The sequence below is a fragment of the Anser anser genome (genome assembly GCF_964211835.1).
Source record: "Anser anser genome assembly, chromosome: 3".
In the NCBI taxonomy this organism is placed as follows: Eukaryota; Metazoa; Chordata; class Aves; order Anseriformes; family Anatidae; genus Anser; species Anser anser.
This window is the reverse complement of record NC_139722.1, coordinates 43,504,570-43,527,639: the sequence shown is the minus strand read 5'-3', so window position 1 is coordinate 43,527,639 and position 23,070 is coordinate 43,504,570. Positions and strand designations below refer to the sequence as shown.

The 23,070-nt window shown below is 39.7% G+C and overlaps 1 protein-coding gene across 13 annotated transcripts in view; it reads left to right on the top strand.

Annotated features, from left to right (window-relative positions):
* GPR63 (G protein-coupled receptor 63) overlaps positions 1 to 21,717 on the top strand; it is a 40,849-nt gene extending 19,132 nt beyond the window's left edge. For 6 of the 13 annotated variants that reach the window (XM_083827713.1, XM_083827719.1, XM_083827718.1 and 3 more), the window contains 3 exons: positions 1,049 to 1,130; positions 1,828 to 1,905; positions 5,249 to 21,717. In XM_083827713.1, the coding sequence (XP_083683839.1) occupies positions 5,393 to 6,652 (1,260 nt within the window). In that variant the 5' untranslated portion in view covers positions 1,049 to 1,130; positions 1,828 to 1,905; positions 5,249 to 5,392 and the 3' untranslated portion in view covers positions 6,653 to 21,717. The remainder of the gene's footprint in view (positions 1 to 1,048; positions 1,131 to 1,827; positions 1,906 to 5,248) is intronic. The other 7 variants (XM_083827723.1, XM_083827717.1, XM_083827715.1 and 4 more) reach the window with 2 other exon arrangements.
* Positions 21,718 to 23,070: the final 1,353 nt, after the last annotated feature.

Below are 23,070 nucleotides of genomic sequence, written 5' to 3'. Positions count from 1 at the left end.
TCTTTCTACCTGGGATCCAAAGACTTCAGTCCTCTTCTTAGGTTAGGTATTGTCTTCTCAAAAGCGGATGACAGCTTGTTTATTGTTCTCAAAACGAAGATACGCCTGATGACTTTCGTAACAGCTGAATGGCTGACACTCACTTCCCACTGAAAGCATTTGGCTGGGTCCAGGCAGCAGCTTGGGTGAGGTCATTCTCCTCCTCTTCTCTTAAAGCTGTGCAGAAAAGCATATGATCATCACATTGAGAAGTTGCAAAATAGGATGTAGCGATTTGCTTAGGGAGCTGGAGTGGTGAGGGAATGTACATGAGATTATTTTTCATAGTCACTTTTTTTAGGAACAGTCTACAGACACCTGCGAGTCCTTTGTTGTATACTGGACAGGGCTGGCTTGAGAAATATAGGATAGCACAATCTTCTTGGCTAAACTAAGGGTGCAGACCACTTTTGCTCTCACTCCCCTTGTTTCCTTCCGTCAGTTTAGAAGGACAATTCATGATAAAGCAGCATTTTGTAAAACTGTGATACTTTACCTTGGAACGTGAATGCTTCTAGTTATTTTTTTCTCTTAGGATTTTTATGACATGCTTTCATCTAAAGCCTTCCTAAACTTTTCATGTTCCAGACTGTAAAGTTGAGTGGCATAACCTAAGTTTTCATCTCTTTAATCATGTTTAAGGGAGCAAATTCTATTTTATTTATACAAGTTAGTCAATTAACTGGAGGTATGTGCTTTAAATGTCTTTATTCAAATCAGGTGGCCACCCATACTTTGCAGTCAGCTGAGGGAGAAAGCGTGATTCACCTCTTCCAGATTATCTCTGAAGATCTTCCTAATTATACCCTAAATTGCCTTCTGAACTCACAGAAGCTCCATGGCATCCACTGCATCCTGTGACTAATATTTTCACAATTAATTGTAAAATTATTATTTCCTTTGTCTATTCCTACTTGCATTATGAGAGACAGCAATCATTCACTTTCCTTGTGCCACTAATAATTCCTAGACCTAATAATTCCTAGACCTATGTGATACCTTTTTTCAGTCACTTTTGAATGGAGATCAGACAAAGCAGAATTGAACGTAGCACTGAAGATAAGAGGTGCCATGGATGTGTATTGTAGCAGGTAGTGTATATAAATATATATTGTATGTAGATAGCTCCTGCCTTTCTTTGTTGCTTTACTAACAGTTCTGAATGCTTGGTTTAGTTTTCTTAGAGCAGACTACTATCAGCTGAAAATCTGTTTTTCTTCTGGATGGTAATAGTTTGTTTAGCATCTGTTACTGTGCAGATAATCCTGTTTTTCTACACATGTACAGCTTTACCTCTAGCAACAACGAATTTTATCTGGCAGTTTATTACCTTGTCATTAACTATCATGAGATCCCTCTGTACCTCTTTATAGTTGACCTTTGTTTTTATTAGATTGCTCTGAAAAACCGTTCATGTTCATCATCAGTAAATGTCATGAATTCACATTTCCCTCTTCTTTGCGTATGTCAAACCGCTTGTACCCCAGTGTAGTTTTTCTTTGTAGGATCTTTCCACTGACCTTTTTCTATTGAGAAACTAACTGCTCCTCCTTTTGTTTACTATTTTAAACTGATTATTATCTGTGAGAGGTTTTACATTTATCCAAGTGCAGATTAGTTTCTTTTAGAGCCTTGGTGGAGAAACCTTGTCAAAAACAGAAATGCAAAAGTTACCTTTGCTGGTTTGTTGCTCACAGAGCTCTAAAAGATACTGCCCTGGGGATCTCATTTTCGGTTCTTCATGATTTTAAATCCAGAAGTATTTGTTGAATTTATGCTCTTTTACAGTCCCGGCAGAACGCTACAGCTTCTTTCCCTCTTCAGTGTTCTTGGCTTGTGGAGTCATAAGCCTCTGTGGAACTTCAGGTGAGTTTTTCTAGTTTATTGCTGAAATTCGTGGTTATCTATCCTGGAAAGCTGTTTTAACTTTTCTGCTGTTGTTTACAGAGTTTATTCTATAAAATATCTTAAAGAAGACTAGTAAATAGAAGGTTTATAAAGACCAAAACTAAAAACCAACAACCAACAAAAACGAACAAAAAAGTTTTATCTACTATTTATGCTTTAGCTTATAATTAACATTGAAACTTTCTGTAGAAGAGTTTCTATAAAATAAAATGAAAGAAAAAGGAGAGAAAAGTAAAATCTAGAATGAATGATGTTTTTACAAAATGTCAGTTTACATGCCTTGGTATATTCTTGCTGAGTTTAACAGCTGTTGAAATATAATAGGGTAAAGTAGAAAATGATGACAATAGTTTTTTCTATTGCAGCAGGAAGTCCTCTAAAAAGTGGAATACGTATGACTCAACGAAATTAACATGCTTATAATAATATCTCTTCATCGTACTACTGGAAATGAAGAGAGACAGATTAATAGTTTGTCTTTAAAAAAAAAAAAGCCAAAGGCTGTCAGGCCCTGGAAACCATCTAGTGATCCTAAGCATGAAAATGGGAAGGGAATAGCTTTGCTATGGAATGAGACGAGCGGGCCATAATGTTGATGTTCCTGATGAATTCTTGTCAGTATCCTGAGCAACCTTGCATTTGAATCACAAAAAGTTGTCCATCCTGGGCATGTACATTAGACTTGTCTGACAGTTCATTCCTTTGATAGTGAAATATTATCCTGGGAAGAGTACATTTTTGATCCTCCTTGAAGCATATGGTCCTTCTGTAATTTCTGAAGTGTTTCTTCCTCTTTTCATTAGTGCCCAATGTTTGTACCAACCAGAACATGCATAGATACTATGGGTGGGATTTGTGTTACCAGACACAGGCATCTCAAGTTAGCAGCACAAACTTGTCACAGAGGTAGAGGAGATAGATTGCCCTCTGTAGATACCTATATCCTTCGTCTGACAAAAAACATGAAAACAGCCTGAAGTGGCTGCTACTGTCATCCAGATTGAATGAGGTGAATCCCACTTTATGTTTCTGGCTGTGGTGATCCATTTTTAAAAAAGGCATAGAGTCCTTCTGTTTTCCAGCTTGATTAGATGCCAGAGTACTCTGTGGGTGCTTAAATTAATAGTCAAAGATAGAGAGGAGGAGTTCTTTGAAGACCTAGCACTGAAAGGGGGAGACAGCTCTCAGCTCTTCTGCGTTTTGTCGGTAAGAACAGTGAATATTTGATAAATACCTAAGATGGTATGGGTAAACTCTAAAAGGAAATGTCGCATTGTGTTAGCATAACAGTGAGGGAGGGGGTTCAGCATAATGTCTAAGGATTAGATTTACAGGGAAAAAGAGGACATGCACAGTTAAATTATGTGGAATAGCAAGATGAATTAACAAAGACATATCTAGACCAGTGAAAATGAGAACGCTTGCTGCAGGAGGAAGGGTTGTAACAACTAAAGAAGAGTTAGTTTCCTGCATGTTGATATGAGTCAGTCACTAAATGAAACAAATTGAGAAATACTTTAGTCCTGTGGATGTGTTATTTGATAATAAATAACAGGTTAAGATGTTTTACATGTTTTTTGTTTGTTTGTTTTTTTCCCTGAGGCATCTGATGCTGTTGACTTAGAACAAGGGGTTCTGTAATATGTATTGTAGCTCAAATAGGTAAGCTTTTCAGTGCCTACCAAACAGGTAGGTAGATGATACTGGTACTATCTAAGTTATTTGGAAATGTTACTAATGTTTCCAGCTGTAGGCGATTTCAAAACAAAATCATGAAGTTGGCTATGAGATTTATATAAAGATACTTTAAAGATAGAGAATCCAAGGAATTACAGACTTGTCAGTCTGACCTCAGTACCAGGGAAGGTTATGGAGCAGATCATCTTGAATGTCATCACACAGCACATACAGGGCAGTCGAATTATCAGAAGCAGCCAGCATAGGTTTATGAAAGGCAGGTCCTGCCTGACTAACATGATCTCCTTCAAAATGACCAACCTGAGAGAAAGGCTGTGGATGTTGTTTTACCTGGGTTTTAGTAAAGCATTTGACACTGTTTCCCACAGCATTCTCCTGGAGAAACTGTCTGCATATGGCTTGGACAGGTGTACAGTTTGCTGGGTGAAGAACCGGCTGGATGGCCAGGCTCAGAGTCATAGTGAAAGGAGTTCAGTCCAGTTGGTGGCCCGTCACCAGTGACATTCCCCAGGGCTCAGTACTGGGGCCAGTTTTGGTCAGTGTTTTTATCAACAATCTTCATGGGGGGATTGAGTGCACACTCAGTAAGATCACAGGCGATGCCAGGTCAGGTGGGACTGTCCATCTGCTTGAGGGTAGGAAGGCTTTGCAGGGGGATCTGGGTAGGCCAAGTCCAATCTAATGACATTCAATAAGGGTAGGTACTGGGTTCTGCACTTGGGTTATAACCCCATGCAGCAATATAGGCCTGGGGAAGAGAGCGTGAGCCAGCAGTATGTCCAGGTGACCAAAAGGCCAACCTTGCACGCAGTACTGGTGAGCCCGCACCTCAAATATTGTGTTCAGTTTGGGCCCCTCATTACAGGAAGGATATTGAGCAGACCCAGTGTGCACAGAGAAGAGCAATGAAGCTGGTGAAGGGACTAGAAAACGAGTTAGGAGGAACATCTGAGGGAACTGGGGCTGTTCAGTTTGGAGAAGAGGAGGTTGAGGGGAAACCTCATTGCTCTCTATAACTACCTTAAAGGAGACTACAGCAAGGAGAGTGTCAGTCTCTTTTCTCAGGTGACAAGTGCTATAGCATATGAGGAAATGGCCTCAAGTTGTGGCAGGGGAGGTTTAGGTTGGATATCAGGAAGAATTTCTTCTTGGAGTGAGTGGTCAGGCATTGGAGCAGACTGCCTAGGGAAACGGTGGAGTTCTTGGGCCTGGAGGTTTTTAAGAGACGTGCTGATGTGGCACCAAGGGATGTGGTTTAGTGATGGGACTCATTAGGTCAGGTTGGTGGTTGGACTTGATCTTGAAGGTTTTTTTAACCTGGATGATTCTATGATTATATTGATTTGAATTATTCACTCTTCATCAGTAAAGTTTTGGTTTTGAACACAAGATTTCCAGTCCTGGTTATAGTAGAGAAAAGCATCTTTAAGAAAATGACCAAATAGTACTAGACCCCAGTGTGGGTTCTTAAGCAAAATGTCACTCTGAAGTGTAAAGCTTAAAGCGTAAGGATACTTTTGTCACTGAGGAAAGCAAGTGATCATTTGGTTCACATTGATTTTAGAGAATCTTACTTTGTTTCTTTATTATTTTTTTTTTTCAGATGGAAATACTGACATGAATTTAAGAGCTTTGATGCTTTCAGATGTTGAACTCTGATTTGGTAAATGACCAGGAATAAGATACTGCCTGAACAAGCTGAAATGCCTTGAAGACCTTTGGTTCTGCTTTCATTCTTCCTGAAGCAATGGTTTTCTCAGCAATGTTGACACTGGCCAGTCCTGGGACCTCAAATGCTACTTTTATTGTTTATGAAAATGCCTACACGAATTTTACCACTCCACAGTTCTTGCTTCGTAGTGGCACAACACAGCCATTGAGATATAGTTCAGGTGCTGTGCTTACCACTGAGAGAAGTACTTTTCTGGTAAATGCTACAGCTATCCTGCCATCGCAAGAAGTTTTCAGGAGCTTGAGTTTGCCACTCCAGATCATTCTTTCTGCTGCTATGATATTTATCCTATTGGTTTCTTTCCTTGGAAACTTTGTTGTCTGCCTCATGGTCTACCAGAAGGCAGCTATGCGATCTGCAATTAACATTCTCTTAGCAAGCCTGGCTTTTGCAGACATGCTGCTGGCAGTGCTGAACATGCCTTTTGCTTTGATAACAATCATTACCACTCAGTGGATTTTTGGGGATATATTCTGCAGAGTCTCTGCCATGTTTTTCTGGCTTTTTGTCATAGAGGGGGTAGCCATTCTTCTTATTATTAGCATTGACCGATTTCTTATCATAGTGCAGAGGCAAGATAAACTGAACCCGTACCGCGCGAAGATTCTAATTGTGATTTCCTGGGCAGCATCCTTTGTTGTTGCTTTCCCGTTGTCAGTAGGGAATCCTAATCTGCAGATACCCTCGAGAGCACCTCAGTGTGTTTTTGGCTACTCTACCAACCCAGGTTACCGAGCGTATGTGATAGTTATCTTGCTAATTTCCTTTTTTATTCCATTCCTGGTAATGCTGTATTCTTTTATGGGCATACTCAACACTGTCCGCCACAATGCAGTTCGTATCCATAGCCACCCTGATAGCATATGCCTCAGCCAGGCCAGCAAACTTGGTCTTATGAGCTTACAGAGACCTTTTCAGATGAATATTGATATGAGCTTTAAAACTCGTGCCTTCACGACCATCTTGATTTTGTTCCTTGTCTTCATAGTCTGTTGGGCACCCTTCACCACTTACAGCCTTATTGCCACATTCAACAGCCACTTCTACTACAAGCACAACTTTTTTGAGATAAGCACTTGGCTCCTTTGGCTCTGCTACCTCAAGTCTGCACTGAACCCACTGATTTACTACTGGAGGATTAAGAAGTTTCATGATGCATGCTTAGACTTGATGCCCAAATACTTCAAGTTTTTGCCACAGCTACCTGGCCATACAAGGCGGCGCATTCGACCCAGTGCCATCTATGTGTGTGGAGAGCATCGGTCTGTAGTGTAAAGCTGCAGTTGTATGACAATGATTGATCGTTATTTTCTGGGATTATTTGTTTTTAGGCTTTAGGTTGATTTTTGTTTTTGTTTCATATGGCTTTTTCAGTGTGGCCATATCTTATAACTTGATTAAATTTTCTGTGCAATTTTGGGAGGAAAGACAGAGGGAGGGGAGGTGATCGGTTATAGTTGGGTTTACTACCAGAATACAATCTACACAAAATAACAAATGTTACCTCTAGGATTCCATGGAAATCCATTCTTTTAAACAAAAATTGCATTTGTAACATTTTGTCAGGTTTATGCGTACTAGACCTGCAATTGCATCTAATTGTAGGGATTTTTTATGCTGCTAAGGTACAGTATATTCAGTTGGTGTAATTTTTCTGAAAAATGTTGCTGCTGTCTGCCAATGTATTAGAGCCAAAAAGTCTCATTAGATAACTTCTATTTAATTTTAACAATATTTCAGAAGTTTTGGTGGCGACACTATAAAACTTTTTTCTTTTTTAATATTTCCATTAATATTTTTGTGCACTTTAAAGAAATTGCTATAGAATTTGTTCATTGGAATATTTTGTTCTGTATTGAAGGGGTATTATTGTTGTTATTATTTGTTATATTGGTGAATTTCAATGAAAGTCCCATGTAAGCTCTAGGAGGGCAATTTATGTTGGTATAGCTACAATTAGAGTCATGGATTTGATGTTTTTCAAACAACTGATCAGAAGTAGCATTAACTGCTTAGTTCTGAGGGGAGTTGGAAGAAGAAAAGAAAAGGAAAGAAAGCGATGGAAATACCGTATCCTGAGGTTTAGGCTAACAAAAGATTTAGAAAAAGGGAGTTCACTTGAAAATTGTTGGAGGGGGAAAGGGTAGCTGTGGTGTGGTTACTTAAGGTTGTTCGATGCTATCCAAGCCTAGTGACATGCCTGAAAAGCTGTCAGAAATTGTGACTCTGTGCTTTCAGTTCACGGTATGTTGGTATAATGCTGTTTCTGCATGAAGATCATTTAAGGCTAGGTATGCTCTATATGGCTGAAATCATGCTATCAGGTGTTCATTGGGATAGAATTAGGGATAGTAGGGGAAACCTATGTAGCCTACATAGGAACAGCTGTGGGGGACAGAAATCCTAATGACTTCTTTTCCAGTTTAAGTATTAGATTGAAACCATAATCTGGTAATAATGGTTAACAGTTGGTCAGCAAAGTTTGCTAGGGATGGGGTAAAGTTCCCCTTTTTCCCTCTGGGACTTCTTTACATTCATTTTTCTTTGCTCCTTTCCTTCTGTAGTGGCTGCTGCTTCAAGGGTTTACTTTACTGTTCTCATGCATTAGGCATGGGGTTCTCCCCCTGAAATGACAAACCACCCTTTTGGTTAGTACCAGGCTGTCTCGATACCTGCCTGGAAAGTAGAAAGACGAAGGTCTTCCTTGACCATAGCAATCCAGGCTCAGATATTTTTCTTTTCAACCAGCTAAATAAATATTTAATGAGAAGCAAGTAAAAATAAGCCTTAGGTTTGGGCTTTGAAGTGAGATCCCCAGTTCCTCTGAGCCTAGGGAAGAATGCTTGCAGAACTTGCGTGTTCTTGCAGCCGGTTTTTGGGGCTGTCTGTGATGGGGTACAGGAGGAATAAGGCACAATGAACTTGTCAGCCAGGGCTAGGGGTTGGGCTTCTCTTGGTTCCAGCTGTCTTTCAGTACTCCAAAGCATGGGGCCTCTTCATTATTCTTGTTCCTGAAGAGCAAATAAGAGCAATTTTATCTATTGCTGCATGAATTCTGAACTGAGTGTATGAAGGAAATGCTCTGTACTGCGTGGATGTCCAGGGACTGCTTGCTTCTGGAGGCCAGCTAAGCATTTCTAGCACAGATTTTATTCAAGTCTTCAGTGAAGAACTACTTTAACTGTAATTTCTGTTCCTCTCATTGACAATTATTGGTAAAAGTGTTGGCAATTTCTACATTTTATGAGAATAAAAGGAATGATTCTGAATTTTAGTAATTTCATTTTTTAACAACAAAAAAAAAGCTTGTTAATGCACTGCTATTGGAGGTTCTGGATTGTGAAGGCACCCTGGCGGGGCTGATGTTATTGATGTCCATGCTTTCTATTCCTTGTCAACTGCACTGATGATATGGATTTTTCTGATCAAAATGATAGGCGGTAAAAGAGTTCCGCTGTAAAACAGAGTTTTAGTGTGTCTTTGCAGTATAGCTTTTACTTCTCAATTACATTTACATTGATGGCAAAAGTTTATGACCTGGGTTGTATGGATTTTCTGTTTCAGAGCTGTCATCCTTGTTTATCTCTGAAAGCAGCAAAATTGTGCTTAGAGTTAATGTAATATGGTAAGAGTACACACTAAGATGGCAGAACAGGTATTTTTTGCTGTCTTCCAGAGCTATGATGTAAGGGGCTTGAACAAATGTAAAATATAGTAATTCAAAAAGGAATGAGAATGAGTAATACAGGAAAGTGAGATGGTTTTCTTGAAGGGGAGGGGAAAGGGAAAAGATTGTTGGGGGGATTTCAGAATCTCTGATAAGTACTTGCTGTGAAGTATAAATTGCAAACATCAAAGAAAGTTAATCTGTCTGAATAACTTGGTGTTTGTTTATTACAACTCTGCCAGGGTTTCTGCTCAGAGCTGGGCCTGCTGATACCTGGAGAAAAGAAGCGCTGATTGTGTAGCCCAAATTCAAAAGTGACTGAGGTGGTGATACAGTATTCACACTTAACAGGTTTTAGAGATGATGAGAGCTTGCAGTGAACAAAGGGTGTTCAAACAAACATACAAAAAGGTGTCAGAGAATAATCCCCAGGATAACTGTGTTTACAAAATCATTTGGCCTATTGTATCTAATACACTGTCTTTAGAGCAGTGCCTTGTTACAGCTGAAGTTCTAGGACCAAGTTAAAGACCACTAAAACTGCTCAGTCTTACTGTCTGTGATCCTGCCAAAATAAGCCTGACCTTGCAAACGTCTGTAATGTTAAAACATCTGCATGTTTGCAGAATTAGGGGCTACTAAGGCATTTTGGTGGGTTTGATCAAGTCAGGATTTTAAAAAATAAAGTTGATTGTTCTCGATTGTACTGGCAAATTACAACAGTCTTCTCCAGAAATTATACTGGTTACTAAACTGCATTCCCTTATGTTACATTTTCAGAAATCTTTGATGTGGAGGATGGAAATGAATGTATTTTCAATTATGTTTCAGTTTAATTCATTCTGTGAAAGCATGCTGCTTACACAAGGCTCATTTGTAGAAATCTATTGCTAAAATGATTCTTTTGTACTCAAAGTTGTGTATTTTTGACATTTGTTACTCATGTAAGAAAATTTATGTATATAGATAAGAAAATTGTTTTGCCTCTTACTGTTTTCTGTTACTTTCTTAATTTGTATGCCAGATGCTTTTATATTTTCTTTTGAATTTGGGCACACGCATAAACAGTTGCAAGACTTCAGTGGTCTTTCTGTAACCATTTGAAACTTTCAATTCTCAAATCATTCAGCAGTGCCCTCCTAGAGAGAGATCTTGATTTATTTTTAAGTGAAAAATAAAAATTCAGAGCACAAGTTTGTTGTGGTTGCAATGGTGACAAATTTCTTAAGTCCAGTTTTCTAGGAGACACTACTTTGCCATTGTGGACTGGTTTGATTTTTTTCTTTTTGAGGAATAGTCACTTTCTGAAGAAAACTTGAACTACTCTTTTAAAACAACCTGTTAAATAGAATGGTATTGTCTTTTCTAAGCCTGTGAACGTACCTGAGAAACAAAGAAACAAACAAACAAAAAGAGCATTCTCAAAAAAATGTGGCTAAGGACTGTACAATTGCTATATATTTGTATATTCACAACCTAAGCAAAAGTTTTCTTCAATTTGATGCCCAGCTTCCTAGTTGCAAACATTATATTTATTTTATTTGTAAATTAATTGAGTGTGATTGCTTTTCAGAATTTCAGTTTAAAACAAAATGTTTTAAAAAAATAGAAAGCTCTCTTACGAGCTTGTGTGTCAACATAGCTAAAATAAAAGTGGTAATATACTGCAAAGGAGAAAAAAAAAATCCAAAAAATACTACCTGTACTGTGTGCTATCTTTTAGCTAGGACTCAGTAATTTAAATAATCTTATTTTACAGTAAATGAAGCAGGCAGTGGTATTGCATGGCATGATTCATTTCAGTATAAGACAGTGACCTTTATGATTCAAATGCTGCTTGTTTGTATGTGATGAATTACTTCAGATATTAGTAGAATGAAAAATGTTCAGCATCTTGGCTGTTTTGGGGAAATTTCTCAGCTTGCTAATGATTCAGCAGAAATTCCACTAGAGTGATGTAGAGAAATGGTAGAGTCAAGACATGTCCCTAGAGAACCCCTGCAAGGGGATGGGTATTCCAGGTGCTAGGGGATGGCCTTGCTCAGCTGGCCACACAGCTAATTGCAATGCTCTGTCCCTGACTTCTTCAACAACCACTTCTTCATCTCTTCCCTCCTTTTGCCTTCCACCTCCCCTGAGGCAGCACCTCCTGCTCTGCCGTGTTGTGGCAGGAGGTGCTGGTGCTGATGGTTGGAGAAGGTGAGGAAGCGCAGGTACCGGGAGCAGCTCTTGGGCTATTTGAAGCATCTCTGGCAGGCTGAGAGAGAGCTTTACCAACTTGGACTATAAGATTAGGGCTGTCAGGGAAGAGCTGTTACAGGTCCACATGTATTTGCTTCTAGCATTAGTGCAGGATTCTGCTCTTATCCCCAGTAGGTCCAGGTTTTATTCCGTTTTTGTCCTGTTCCAACTAAGCTACAATAGTGATCAGCTCATGGCTGAATTTGTCCCTCTGTTTTTGTGAGTACCTTGGGCACAGAATTTGCCAGTGAGTATTAAACAGAACTGGAGTTCCTACTGCTTGCTGTCAATCAAAATGGCATTAATGAAGACAATCAGATCTGCTATGATATGAGGAGAAAAGAAAGCCTTAAGTCAGTTACTGCATTGTGTGAGATGGGAAAAATTATCAGCTGTAGTAGGTGATGCTTCTTAATTCTTAGCTGCTCCTTACAAAACTGATCTGTGTTTGTAAAATGGACGTTATGGATACTTTGAGCAGAGTATGTCTTATTTTACTTTATTGTGCAACAGTGAGTGCAGCTTGAGGTAAAATCACTAACAGTGCTGCAAGCGAGTGCAGGTAGTATTCATAAATATCAAAGTATAAGTTGTTCCTGTTCTATTCGCCTGTCTAGATAACTAACTTTGCTTGTGTGTGGGAGCAGAACATAGCAATATTGAGGCATGCTCCTTGTTTAATTGGTGCTGTGCCTTAAATAGATGACTGCAATTCAAACCTCTGTGGTTGACCTGAAATAGAGGTAAGCCTTTTCACCACTGTGAGTAGGAATTCTACTAACGCTGTCCCTTCTGTTGAAAGAGTAGTTCTCGTCAAATAAATGGCATTAATTCCTCCAGGAGTGAATTAATCTGATCTCCAAAGGGGCTGTAATCACTGCTGTGATAAACATCAGTGTTGTCCTTAGATGTAAGGGACCTAGGCTCTGTGTCAAAGACAGAAGATTTTGGTGGCTGTGAGCAGTGCCTAAAGTTGGTATGGCAAAAGAGAGACCCTGTAGATTGGAGGAAAATCTGGGTGCTAAAGTACAGCTTCAGTCCTGCTGTTCTTTGGGGTGCCAGTGCCGTCTCCCTGAAAAAGTCATGCCTTTCAAAGGAAGAGAGTGGCCTGTCTTCCATCATCTCCTGTTTATTGATTCTTTGGCGGTGAGAACAGTCTTTGAATTTGGTTCCTTGGACTTGGATATCCTTCCCTTCCTTGCAGGAGGAGGTTGAACCTGTTGTGTATCAGCAGTATGTCCTAGAGCAGGGAGATGCTGTCAGTCCTTCCTGTGGATGCTATCACAATGAGTGACTTCATAATTCTTGGGCCAGAGGGAAAGAGCTAGCGTACTCACAAGGAAGCGGAAGGCTGTGCTCCAGTCACCTTTCATATAAGGTAGAGTTTTGCAATTAGGTTTTCAACTGTTGGAAGCCCCATCACTGATGGCATGCAGCAAGTACCGCAGCCCAGGTGCATGTCCTTTCTCTTTCAGCGAATAGTTAATTATTCTGTTCAACGTAGAACGGCTTTTACAGGAGGGACTGAGAATGCCCTTTCTATTCTTACCATGGATAAGGTAAGAATCCACTGATTATAGCATTAGCAAGAGACAGAAGCTCTGGTTTAAAATCCTCTTGTGTCCTAAGGTGAACTGATACCATATTTCCCTCATAAATATATTCACCACTGAATAACTAGCTTAAGGGAGTGGTCTGCCAAGAAATTTGTCTTGGTTATGTGTTTTTTTTTTTTTTTTTTTTTTTTTCCAGTCTTAGCTGTTGAATGAGCCCTGACAATGCCTGTGGATGGAATTTCTCGTGACGTGGATAATGTAAAGCCTGTTCTGCAAATCCTAGTTTGAGATGGGCACTGCACTGTTCACCACTGTCAGTGCTGCAGCACTTCTGGACACGTGTAGAAGCAGATCCATATGATGAGATGAATGTATTATTTTAGCTATCTCTGACAAAACCTTTGAAGGCAGCTGACTTTGCTCTCAGCACAAGTAGTGTAGGCACCTGTCTCTGACACCGAATGAGAGTCTGCAAATGGGCTGTAAACTGAAGCACTTTTCATGCGTCTGGATCTTAACCCCTCTTCCCTAACACAAGACTTTTTTTTTTTTTTTTAACTGAAGCAGGTCTCTAAGGGAAAAGAAAATTTCAAAAAGCATTTTATATTTGAGATTTTTTTAGGAGGTGTTTGTGTTACAATAATTAATTCACATGGCTTGTGCAGGAGGCCAGACTATATGACCACCGTAATTCTTTCTGACTTTTTTTCTGTATGAGAGGCTGATTTCACTTACGTAAATCTTTACTTTATTAGTGCCATTGTCAAGGTGAGCCTGGGAATTGCTAGGAAGAATCTTAACTATAATTTAAGGGATACAAAGAAATGGCCCTTTTAGGAGCGTTGCTAACCTTTGTAATTCATCTTAGGTCAACATCGGTGGTGCTTGATTCTGGAAGGCTGGCTTTTCTAATCAACTTTCTCAGAGGAATTCATTATCTTAAAATCTGTGACTAACGAAAGATGTTTTGTTCTTTTGAAGTTCAAGTTAATTTCCATGAAGGTTACTATTACTAAGCAACAGATTCTGTTGAGCCTCTCTTGAGGGGCTGAAGCTACAGCATGTACAAAAGTAAAGCAAAACACAGTGAAAATATGATGAAACGGTATGATGGGTAGAGTGGCCACAAGTAGTACCATGCACAGGGTATTTCCAGGAGTTTCCATGAAAGCTGCTGTTTGACCCACAGGAGCTAAAGATCAGCGTAGACTGGTCATAGCATTTTACTGTCTACCGCAAGTACAAAGCAAGATTCAGCCTCTCATCAAACAAATACACCACAGCATGACCATTCAAAAGGGAAAAAAAAAGTCCGCGATACAATTCAGCATACTGAACTCTTCTGAGAAAAGGAATCAGATACAGTATGTTAGTCATATTCAAAGAAGAGCGCTTATTCTAGTTGTGAGGACAGAGTGAAATGAAATACAGGAATACAGGAATGCTTTCTTAGGTCACAAATGATGCTCTCTTTCAGTCTCAGTAGAAATATGTATTTGCAGCTTCCTTAAGTTAAAAATAAAAAGGGGGCAGGGGATATTCAGCTTTTTGAGGGAAAAGATTTCACTCTCTTCTATAGCTTAGCTAACTGCTTGTTAAATACAAAGTGCAAATGATAGGAGAAAGGAGAAAAAAAAGATTACTTATAAACAAATGATTTTTTTTATAATTTCAATTTTTTTGTTCTTCTTGTGTTCCATTTAAGTGTTCAAGAGATCCAATTTTCTAGCATAACTTTTACATGAGGTGAATTTGAATATTTGTTCAATAGTGTTTATACTCACAGTAAAACTCACAGCTCACAGTAAAAATATCTATTACATTACAACCCAATAGTAATGGTGCACGTAGGTTATGTACAATTGAAAAAAGCATGCTAAATATGCTTTAAATAGTAAATATATTTGGTCTTGAATCTCAGACTCCTAAAGATATGGCTAGAATATCCAAAATCAATTTTAGCATAGAAATTCATGACCACTACTGCCCCAAAATATTTTGAACTCTGATCGTTCCAGTCACAGTTTCTTCTTAGCACTGTTTGATGTTTTTTCCCCAAATATACATACCTTCTGACACTACTTAGGATAGATACACTACTACCCAAATTTTTATAAAGTGAGAAATGAGGCACGAGAGAAATTAATACCAAAATAAAATAAAAAAATTAGATGCCTAATTGCCACCACGTTAAAGTAAATACGCAGAGCCTCTAGTCAGACGTTAACCTGTCCCTGGAGATACTGAGAATTGCCAGGTGTTTTCCAAGCTAAATGAGGTCTATTTTGGGGCATGCCCAGAAGCAGTTGTGTCCTCACTTCAGTGAAAAAAATGCCTTGGTATCTGAACCCCTCCTAACTTTCCCATCCAGGGTTGTACAGAAACTTCCCAGCTCTGTTTAAAGCTTATCACTGTCTCTTGTGAATCTGCTTACATCTATCAAGTGACTGAATGGCTTTTAAAAATTAATGTGATGTTTAGAAATAGATTCTGTTCTTAAACTGTATCCTCATTTTATGTTGCAAGTTCTAAATCACTTCAAGCAGAGGTTTGAAGTAAGTAAGTTGCATGAAGTCTGATTAGTTGGTTAGAGAAAGTATTAGTTTGTCTGCAGCAATTAAGATTCTATGATGTTGCCATAGGTCAATTACATTATGTTTCTGTGGGAAATGCCAGTGTTTTGAGAATGTTTTGATTTTCATTCAAAGGGCAAGTTAGTGGTTTCAGAAATTCTCTCAGCAGACAAAGAATCAATTCCTTTAGAAAAGCAGGCGGCTTCTGTTTTGGTATTTCTTCAACAAAATGCTGCTGTTTTCCTCTGTTCCAGAGACTCCCACACTATCCAGGACCCCAGGCAACCTCCAGAGAATCAGACTGGAGTGCGAAGGTGTCTCATTGTAAACAGGGGTGTCAGTAAGCTCGAACTCTTACACTTCCAACTCTCTTAATGCTTTTAGGGGCTCTGCTGCAAGGACCAAGCCAAGCAGTCAAAGCCTGAGTTAAGCTTGGTCTCCAGAGACAAAGTCTTTTATCTTTGTGTCAGGGAACCCGGAGATCCAACATCCTTAGCCTCACAGCGCCTTGCATCAGGGTCGGCCTAAAGCTGCAGCCCCTGAACGCTTTAGGTCAGCTAGTCCTGGACATGGTGAGGGAGCTGCAGGAATGAATCTGCACCGCTAGATTTAGCATCTACACTGCTAAATGGTCCTGGGTGTAGTGGTTACAGCATGGCTAAGTTAAGGGACTGGAGCACCTCTCCTTGGAGAGAGAGCTGGGCCTCTTCAGTGTAGAGAAGAGAAGGCTCGGGGGGAGAGTCAATGTTTAGGAATACCTGAAAGGAAGATGCAAAGAGAATGGAGCCAGTTTTTTTTTTTTTTTTTTTTTTAGAGGTGCCCAGTGCCAGGACAAGAGGCAGTGGGCACAAACTGGAACGCAGGAGGTTCCGTCTGAACATCAGGGCGCACTGGTGGGTAACTGAGTGCTGGCACAGGTTGCCCAGAGAGGCTGTGGAGTCTCCCTCCTTGGAGATCACAGAATAGTTTTTGGGTTGGAAGGGACCTTACAGACCATCCAGTTCCAACCCCCTGCCATGGGTAGGGACACCTCCCACCAGACCAGGTTGCCCAAAGCCCCATCCAGCCTGGCCTTGAACACCTCCAGGGATGGGGCATCCACAGCTTCTCTGGGCAACCTGTGCCAGTGCCTCACCACCCTCATAGTAAAGAATTTCTTCCTAATATCCAATCTATATCTCCTATAGTTTAGTTTAAAGCTGTTGCCACTTGTCCTATGGCTACACTCCCTGACAAAGAGTCCCTCTCCAGCTTTGTAGTAAGCATTTTTCCAGGCCTTTTCTTTAGAAGCTGCCTGGACATGGTTCTGGGCAAGCAGCTCAAGGTGGTCCTGCTTGAGCAGGGTTGGACCGGGTGGTTCTTTCCCACCTCAACCATTCCATGGTTCTGTCAGCACCACTGCACAGTCCTTGCTGTTAAATATCTGACAGACTTATTTTTTTCATGGGCCAGTAAGCCTTTTCCCTGGCATGGCTCACAGGCTAACAGAGGACAAGAGTTTATTGCATTTAACAGTTTGGGTATGGAGATCATATTTTAAGGGGAGACCTTAACCCCTTATGGGGGAGAATGTATGCTGAGCCATGCCATTTGGTCTGAGAAATAAATCCCTGGCTTGTTTTATTTGATTGTTTCATTCCTGATGTAAGCAGGAATTTTGGAATTCCTACTAATTCCTACTGACTATGATGTTCTTGCCTGCTAGTCCTTGAAATGATGGGAAGCATTACAATTTCTCATCCACTTACTGATTTTTTGCAGCTTATCCATCAATGTTTGAACAGATGATATGCAGATTTTTCTTGTTGTCAAAAAATATGTACTTAAAAAAATCCCAGCCCCCCTCACCCCCCGTCCTCCTGCAAGAAATCAGAGAGCATTTAAAAAGCTAGCTTTTCTCTGAGGTCATCTATTTTATTATAAAACTATATGTATGCTCTAGGTGATCCTGCTCAGCAGCGGGGTTGGACTAGATGATCTTCAGAGGTCCCTCCCAGCATTGGCCATTCTGTGATTCTGTATTTAGGAAAGATGGCTTGCAGACATGATTAGTAAAGATACTGGGCTTGCTTATGTCTTCAAATTATTAATTCCAGGTCATTCCGTAGTACCTTAGTCAATTTTTGCATTTCTACTGATGTTACATGAAAAACATCTTGGAAATGTTTCAGATATTTGAAATTAATTGGACTCTCCATATCTTCACTTCCATGGCTGGACCATTTTTATTACAGGGGACCAATTTTTGCTCTCATTATAGCAATTGTAAATGTGAAATAAATCTATTCATTTCAATAGAGTTGCTCACAAGAGACTTTGCAATATAATCCTGCAGACTTTTTTGCTCTACCAGACCAGTACAGAACGTATCTGAAGAGGAAAGGAATTAAATTAAAATGTTATTTAAAATTTAATATTAAAATTGCATGATTTGTGTCCATTGTCACAAGTGATCTCATTCTGAAGTCTGGGGTAGAAACAAATTCTGTGCATTCAGTTGAAGAACAAGCATGCTTAGTTTTTTTCCAGGCTTTTTCAGACACATATTAAAGGTTCGAACCTCTTCACTCATCCAGAATTAAATATTTTTTATGGAATTGTACTTCTGGGAGGGATTTATCATGTGTGTGTGTACATATGTATCATCATCATCCATGTATGCTTACAGACCTATCCACACATATCTCTGTATAATGAACAGTATAATTTGGAATTGGTCTTCAAAGATAGATGCAGCCACAGCATAAAGAGAAGGCTCTGCTGCTGTGTATTTCTTACTGCTTTTTATATATGCAGCAATGATAATGGGATGACTATAGCCCTTTGTACTGGCCTTCCTCCCTATTGGAGCTGCAAATGACCATTTTGTCATTTGTAGTGCTGGCAAATATTTATCTTGTCCCAAATAAGGTGGTACCATTTTCAGATGACTTGGTTTGCAATACTTGAGTTATTTTGTGGTGTAGGGTGAAGTAGTCTTTCAGTGCCTAGAGTCAGAGTCTTCTGATTGTTCAGTGACTTAGGAAATTACAAGACGTAAAAGGACAAACAAGCATGCTTGCAACATAAATCTGGATGAATATTTTAAACAAGTAAGTATTATAGTTCTCATAGAGTACCAAGTCCTTGTATCTGTGATGCACTGATGACTCTATGTGCTTTTTCCTATCCAGAATTCATTAATATTACCTGGTAAATCTTTGATAAATCAAATTTTGACATTTTTTCCCGATAAAGTTATCTAAATCAGAGGTAGTTTATTTCTAGCCAGGAATCACCGTCTTCCATATGAGACATGCCTCAAACAGTAAGATACCCTGCTGAGCTCATAGTGCAATAGAAAACTTTGGTTTACTTGTTATAAAACAAGTGTGTGTGTGTCTGTGAGTGCATATAGTAAAATCTGTTTTTATATGGCTTTTCTTACCCTTTCATTAAATTCTGGTAATATAATCACTACAAATGCAGAAGTGCAATTATGGCTTAGGCAGTAATATGCTTAAAATTTTGAAAGAAGAAACTATTTCCTAAATATGCCTGGCAAAGCGTGTGGCTGCCCAGAGCATCGTGCTAGTCCCTAATATTGCCTCGTGGATTATTCTTTTTAAAGGGAATACTGAAAATAACAAATATGTGAGTTCTTTACCCAGCCAATCTTTCCTTACCACCAGGACCAGTATGGAACCAGGAATGTCGTCTGCACTTGCTGGCTGTCTGTTCACTCCTGTCCCACTAAAAGGGTTATATGGCTATGCAGACTGAAACTTCTTCCAGATGAAAAAACTATTGGAGACGTATTGCTATGAAATATCCTAATGTGAAGGTAATATAGAGGATGTTTAATTTTGAGAGTGATGGCCACTTAATTTCAGTTTTTATATGTTATGATGAGATACTTTAAAAAACAAGGCATTCTAGCTCCAAGATGGATTATGAGCTGGGAAGCATCCACAGCTGTGAAAACTGCAGGAGGTATATCCAGTTCTACCATGCTGAAATATTAGTACAGCAAGGCAGTGAACCGAGCTTGTTTTCTTTGTCTCTATATAGGCTGGCAGGTTTCAAAAGAAACAGACTAGATGCTTCTTAAGCTTCTTGATGTCAGTGTCGTGGATCAGCATGATCTTGTGTGTGTGCCTTTTTTTTTTTTTTTTTTTTTTAAGTCTTATAGCAAAATGCACATTGCTTTAGTGGATTTGTGTTTGAAATGTAATAATGGGACCCATTATGGTTTCCTGAACATAACTACACTTCAAAATCACTTTGCGTCTCCTTTCTGTAATAGTGATGTGAGAAACAAAAGGAACAGAAAAATGGTGCCTTGTTACTGCACTTACCTGCTTGGTGCATGTCTTTTTGTGGCATTTGCTTTGAATTCTGTCAAGAATAAACTATGACTATTGTCAGTTTTTGAAAAGCAATGTAGGTATATCAGAGTGAGCCAAATTCATGTATCTTATGTTGTATTTTTTTTCTCTAGATTCTTGGAACTGTCAGGTAGTTACTGTATTAGAGATTAATTTTACCTAACTTTCAGCGCCAATAAGATAGGCATCTAATCTGAGCTACTCACATATGCTCTCTAGGTACCTTCAGGTGGTGAATCATCCCTTCCATCCAAGAAACTTATTTTGGGAGAATGAGTCATTCTCCAGAAATGCCTGCCTGCTTCCAGCGACAATAGAGGTGGGTAAACTTAGGCTGGGGGCCTGTCACATCTATAAAGTATGGTCAGATGAAGCTCATTCTTTTCTTCTCTTATCTGATGTGACTTGTTTAATAGCATGGTCCTGGCTGTTTTAAAGAGAGAAGCACAAAATCGCACAGTGATTATTCCATAACATTTACTATACGGTTTTTGAATCAAATCCTTTGTGGGCAGATAAATTAGGTATCTCACATGGCATTGCCCCCTGCATATTGAATATGTGCAACAAACCAGTATACTCAGAGGTATAAGGAGGGAGTAGATTGTTTTAGTTCAAAATTTGGCTGGCAAGCATTGTGTCCTCTTGCTTCTGGTTAAGGGTGTGAGCGATAGAATGAATGAGCACCTTCTTCCTCTCCTGTAGGGCATTACTTAAGACTCACAGGTTACCCCCAAGTTTTTAGATAACAGTTCCCAGACTTTCTGGCATGATACATATGAAAGCTCTTGCAGCTACTTGCCCTCCCCCATTTTCATGACTTGTCACATTTTGCATTCTTCCGGTAACATGCTCCATTAATTTTGCCTATAGCTAACTCATTGCACGTTTGCATCATTAGCATAAAATTTTGACTTTCAAATTAAAAAAAAAAAAGTCAAAGCTTTTGTTAAGGCAGATATTCCTGTGTGATTATTATTAATATTGCTGCCATCAAATTCTGAATTTAGTACTTGTATTGTTACTGCTATTTAGTTACTATTAGACTGTTATATATGACTCGCTGTTAAGGTACTGTTATATGATACTATTTTGGCTCTTTTATTTTTTTAATCATTAGTAACATAAAATACAGCAGGAGAAAAGCTTTTCTAAAGGTTTGGTTTTTAGCTCCAAGCTGTGTCCAGCAGCATTTCTCTCTTTCGTGTATTCCCTCCAAGGATATTTTTAATATCTTCAGCAAATCGGCCTTTCGATTCCTCCTTCAGAAAATTGTCCTTATAGTCTAGTCAAAAGGGACTGTGACATCTACAGTTAGGCACTGTCTGGGACCTAAATATAGGTGCAACACAGCTTGTAATGTACTGTGGTACATGGCTACTGTAATAGTGACTGTGTTGTACTATGGGACTGTGGTGCTTCATCCAGACTACTGATACTATGTTAAACAAGCAGAAATATCGTCAAATGTCATAGCATATGGTGGTGTTCCCAGCAAGCCCATGGACTAGGCCAGAGGAATTTCTAAGAGCTCTTCTCAAGCTCTAAAAAGCTGCCACCAACACTAGCACTTATCGGTGTTCGTGTTTGCAGCCCTGTCAGGGCGCTGCTCTGCGCAGTCTGCCCGCAGCATGGTACTGCTGCTGCCTCTGCTGCTTACAGGCCAAAATGGGGCTTGCTGCCTTCTGCTGCATTCCTGAGCAAGCTGTTACATCTGAATAAAATCCATGTCAGTGCCACATCCGGGGTCTACTATATACCTGGGGCACAGGAATAAAAGAAGGGCATCTGCAGTTGTGGTGGTTTTACTGGACTAGGCCGCTGAACACCGCAACCGCTCTCTCACTCCCCCTCCTTAGATAAGGAGGGGAAGAAGTAAAGGAAAGAACAACTCACGGGTTGAGATAAGGATGATTTAATTAAAGGAAAAAAGAAATAATTATTAAGGAAAGATTATTAATTAAAAAATTTAACTAAACAATTTAACTAAACAATTAACAATTTAACTAAAGGGGGAAAAAAAGGGAAAGGGGAAAAGGGAGGGGGAAAGGGAAAACTAAACAAAACAAGTAAAGGCTATGTGGAAGTGCAGAGGAAAGAATTACTCTCTACTTCCCACAAATGAGCGATGCTTGACCACGTCCTTGACGCAGGGCCTCAACGCACGTAGCTGGTGTTCGGGAAGAGGACAGACGTTTTCCCAACGAGAGCCCGCCCCTCCCCTCTTCCTCCTTTTTCCACCTTTTATTGCTGAGTGTGACACCATATGGTATGGAGTATCCCTTTGGTTGGTTTAGGTCAGCTGCCCTGGTGATGTTTCTTTTCTCACATCTTTTACCACCCCTAGGGGGGTTAGAGAGAGTCCTGATGCTGTGCCAGCACAGCTCAGCAGCAGACACAACACTGGTGTGATACCAGTGCTGTTTTAGCTACAAGTGCAGAGCACAGCACTGTATGGGCTGCTGCAGGGAAAGTTAACATCCCAGCCCGACCCAGTACAGCAGTAAGGCAACGGACTGAGGCAGTAAAGCAGTTGTTGCCTGTGGCAGGCCCTGGGAGGCAGGCTGGGTGCTGCAGCAAGGCCAGCTTGTCTCTGGGCAGGTAGCTCTCCCCAGGAACAGCAAACCTGTAAGCAAAGAAAGAGCTCTCACAGCTTCCTTTCAATGTATTCCACTTCTTCACATGGCCATCTTTCTATTTTGATTGTAGTGCTAATGGCTTGGTTGCAACCTTCTTCAACAGCTATTTCATTATCTTAGCTAACCTAACTAACTGGCACTGGAAACCTAAATATTTTTCCGTTCCTTCATTCTGCTTCTAGGTATGTGGAACAAAAGCACCTCGTTAACCAGTTCCAGGTCCATTTTAACCTCACTGAATACACTGGGTCTTGGTGTACATTTCCCCTTGATTATATTTTCATCAGTAAAATTGCAGCTGTGATTTCATATGCTTTTAATACTTAATCTTAAGATAATTTAATCATTTCTAAATGAATTGGAGGGGATATGTTTAATTATTTCAAAGTAGATCTCTGAAGTTATCAAATAACAGGTGGTTCTTCAAAATTTAGCATCAGTCCATTTCTTAAATTAATTTTGTTTTGCTTCTACTATGCCAAACAGAAAATACAGTCATTAATTTGAGATGCACTCATTTACTACAAATGCAGTAGATTTATTTTTAACCTTTAAAAATGCCGTTGTCTTTAAGAAAGCCTGAAAGTTAGGTGATAGAATTGAATCTCTAACTAGGGCTATTGTTTTGAGTCCAAACAGGTCATTTGGAT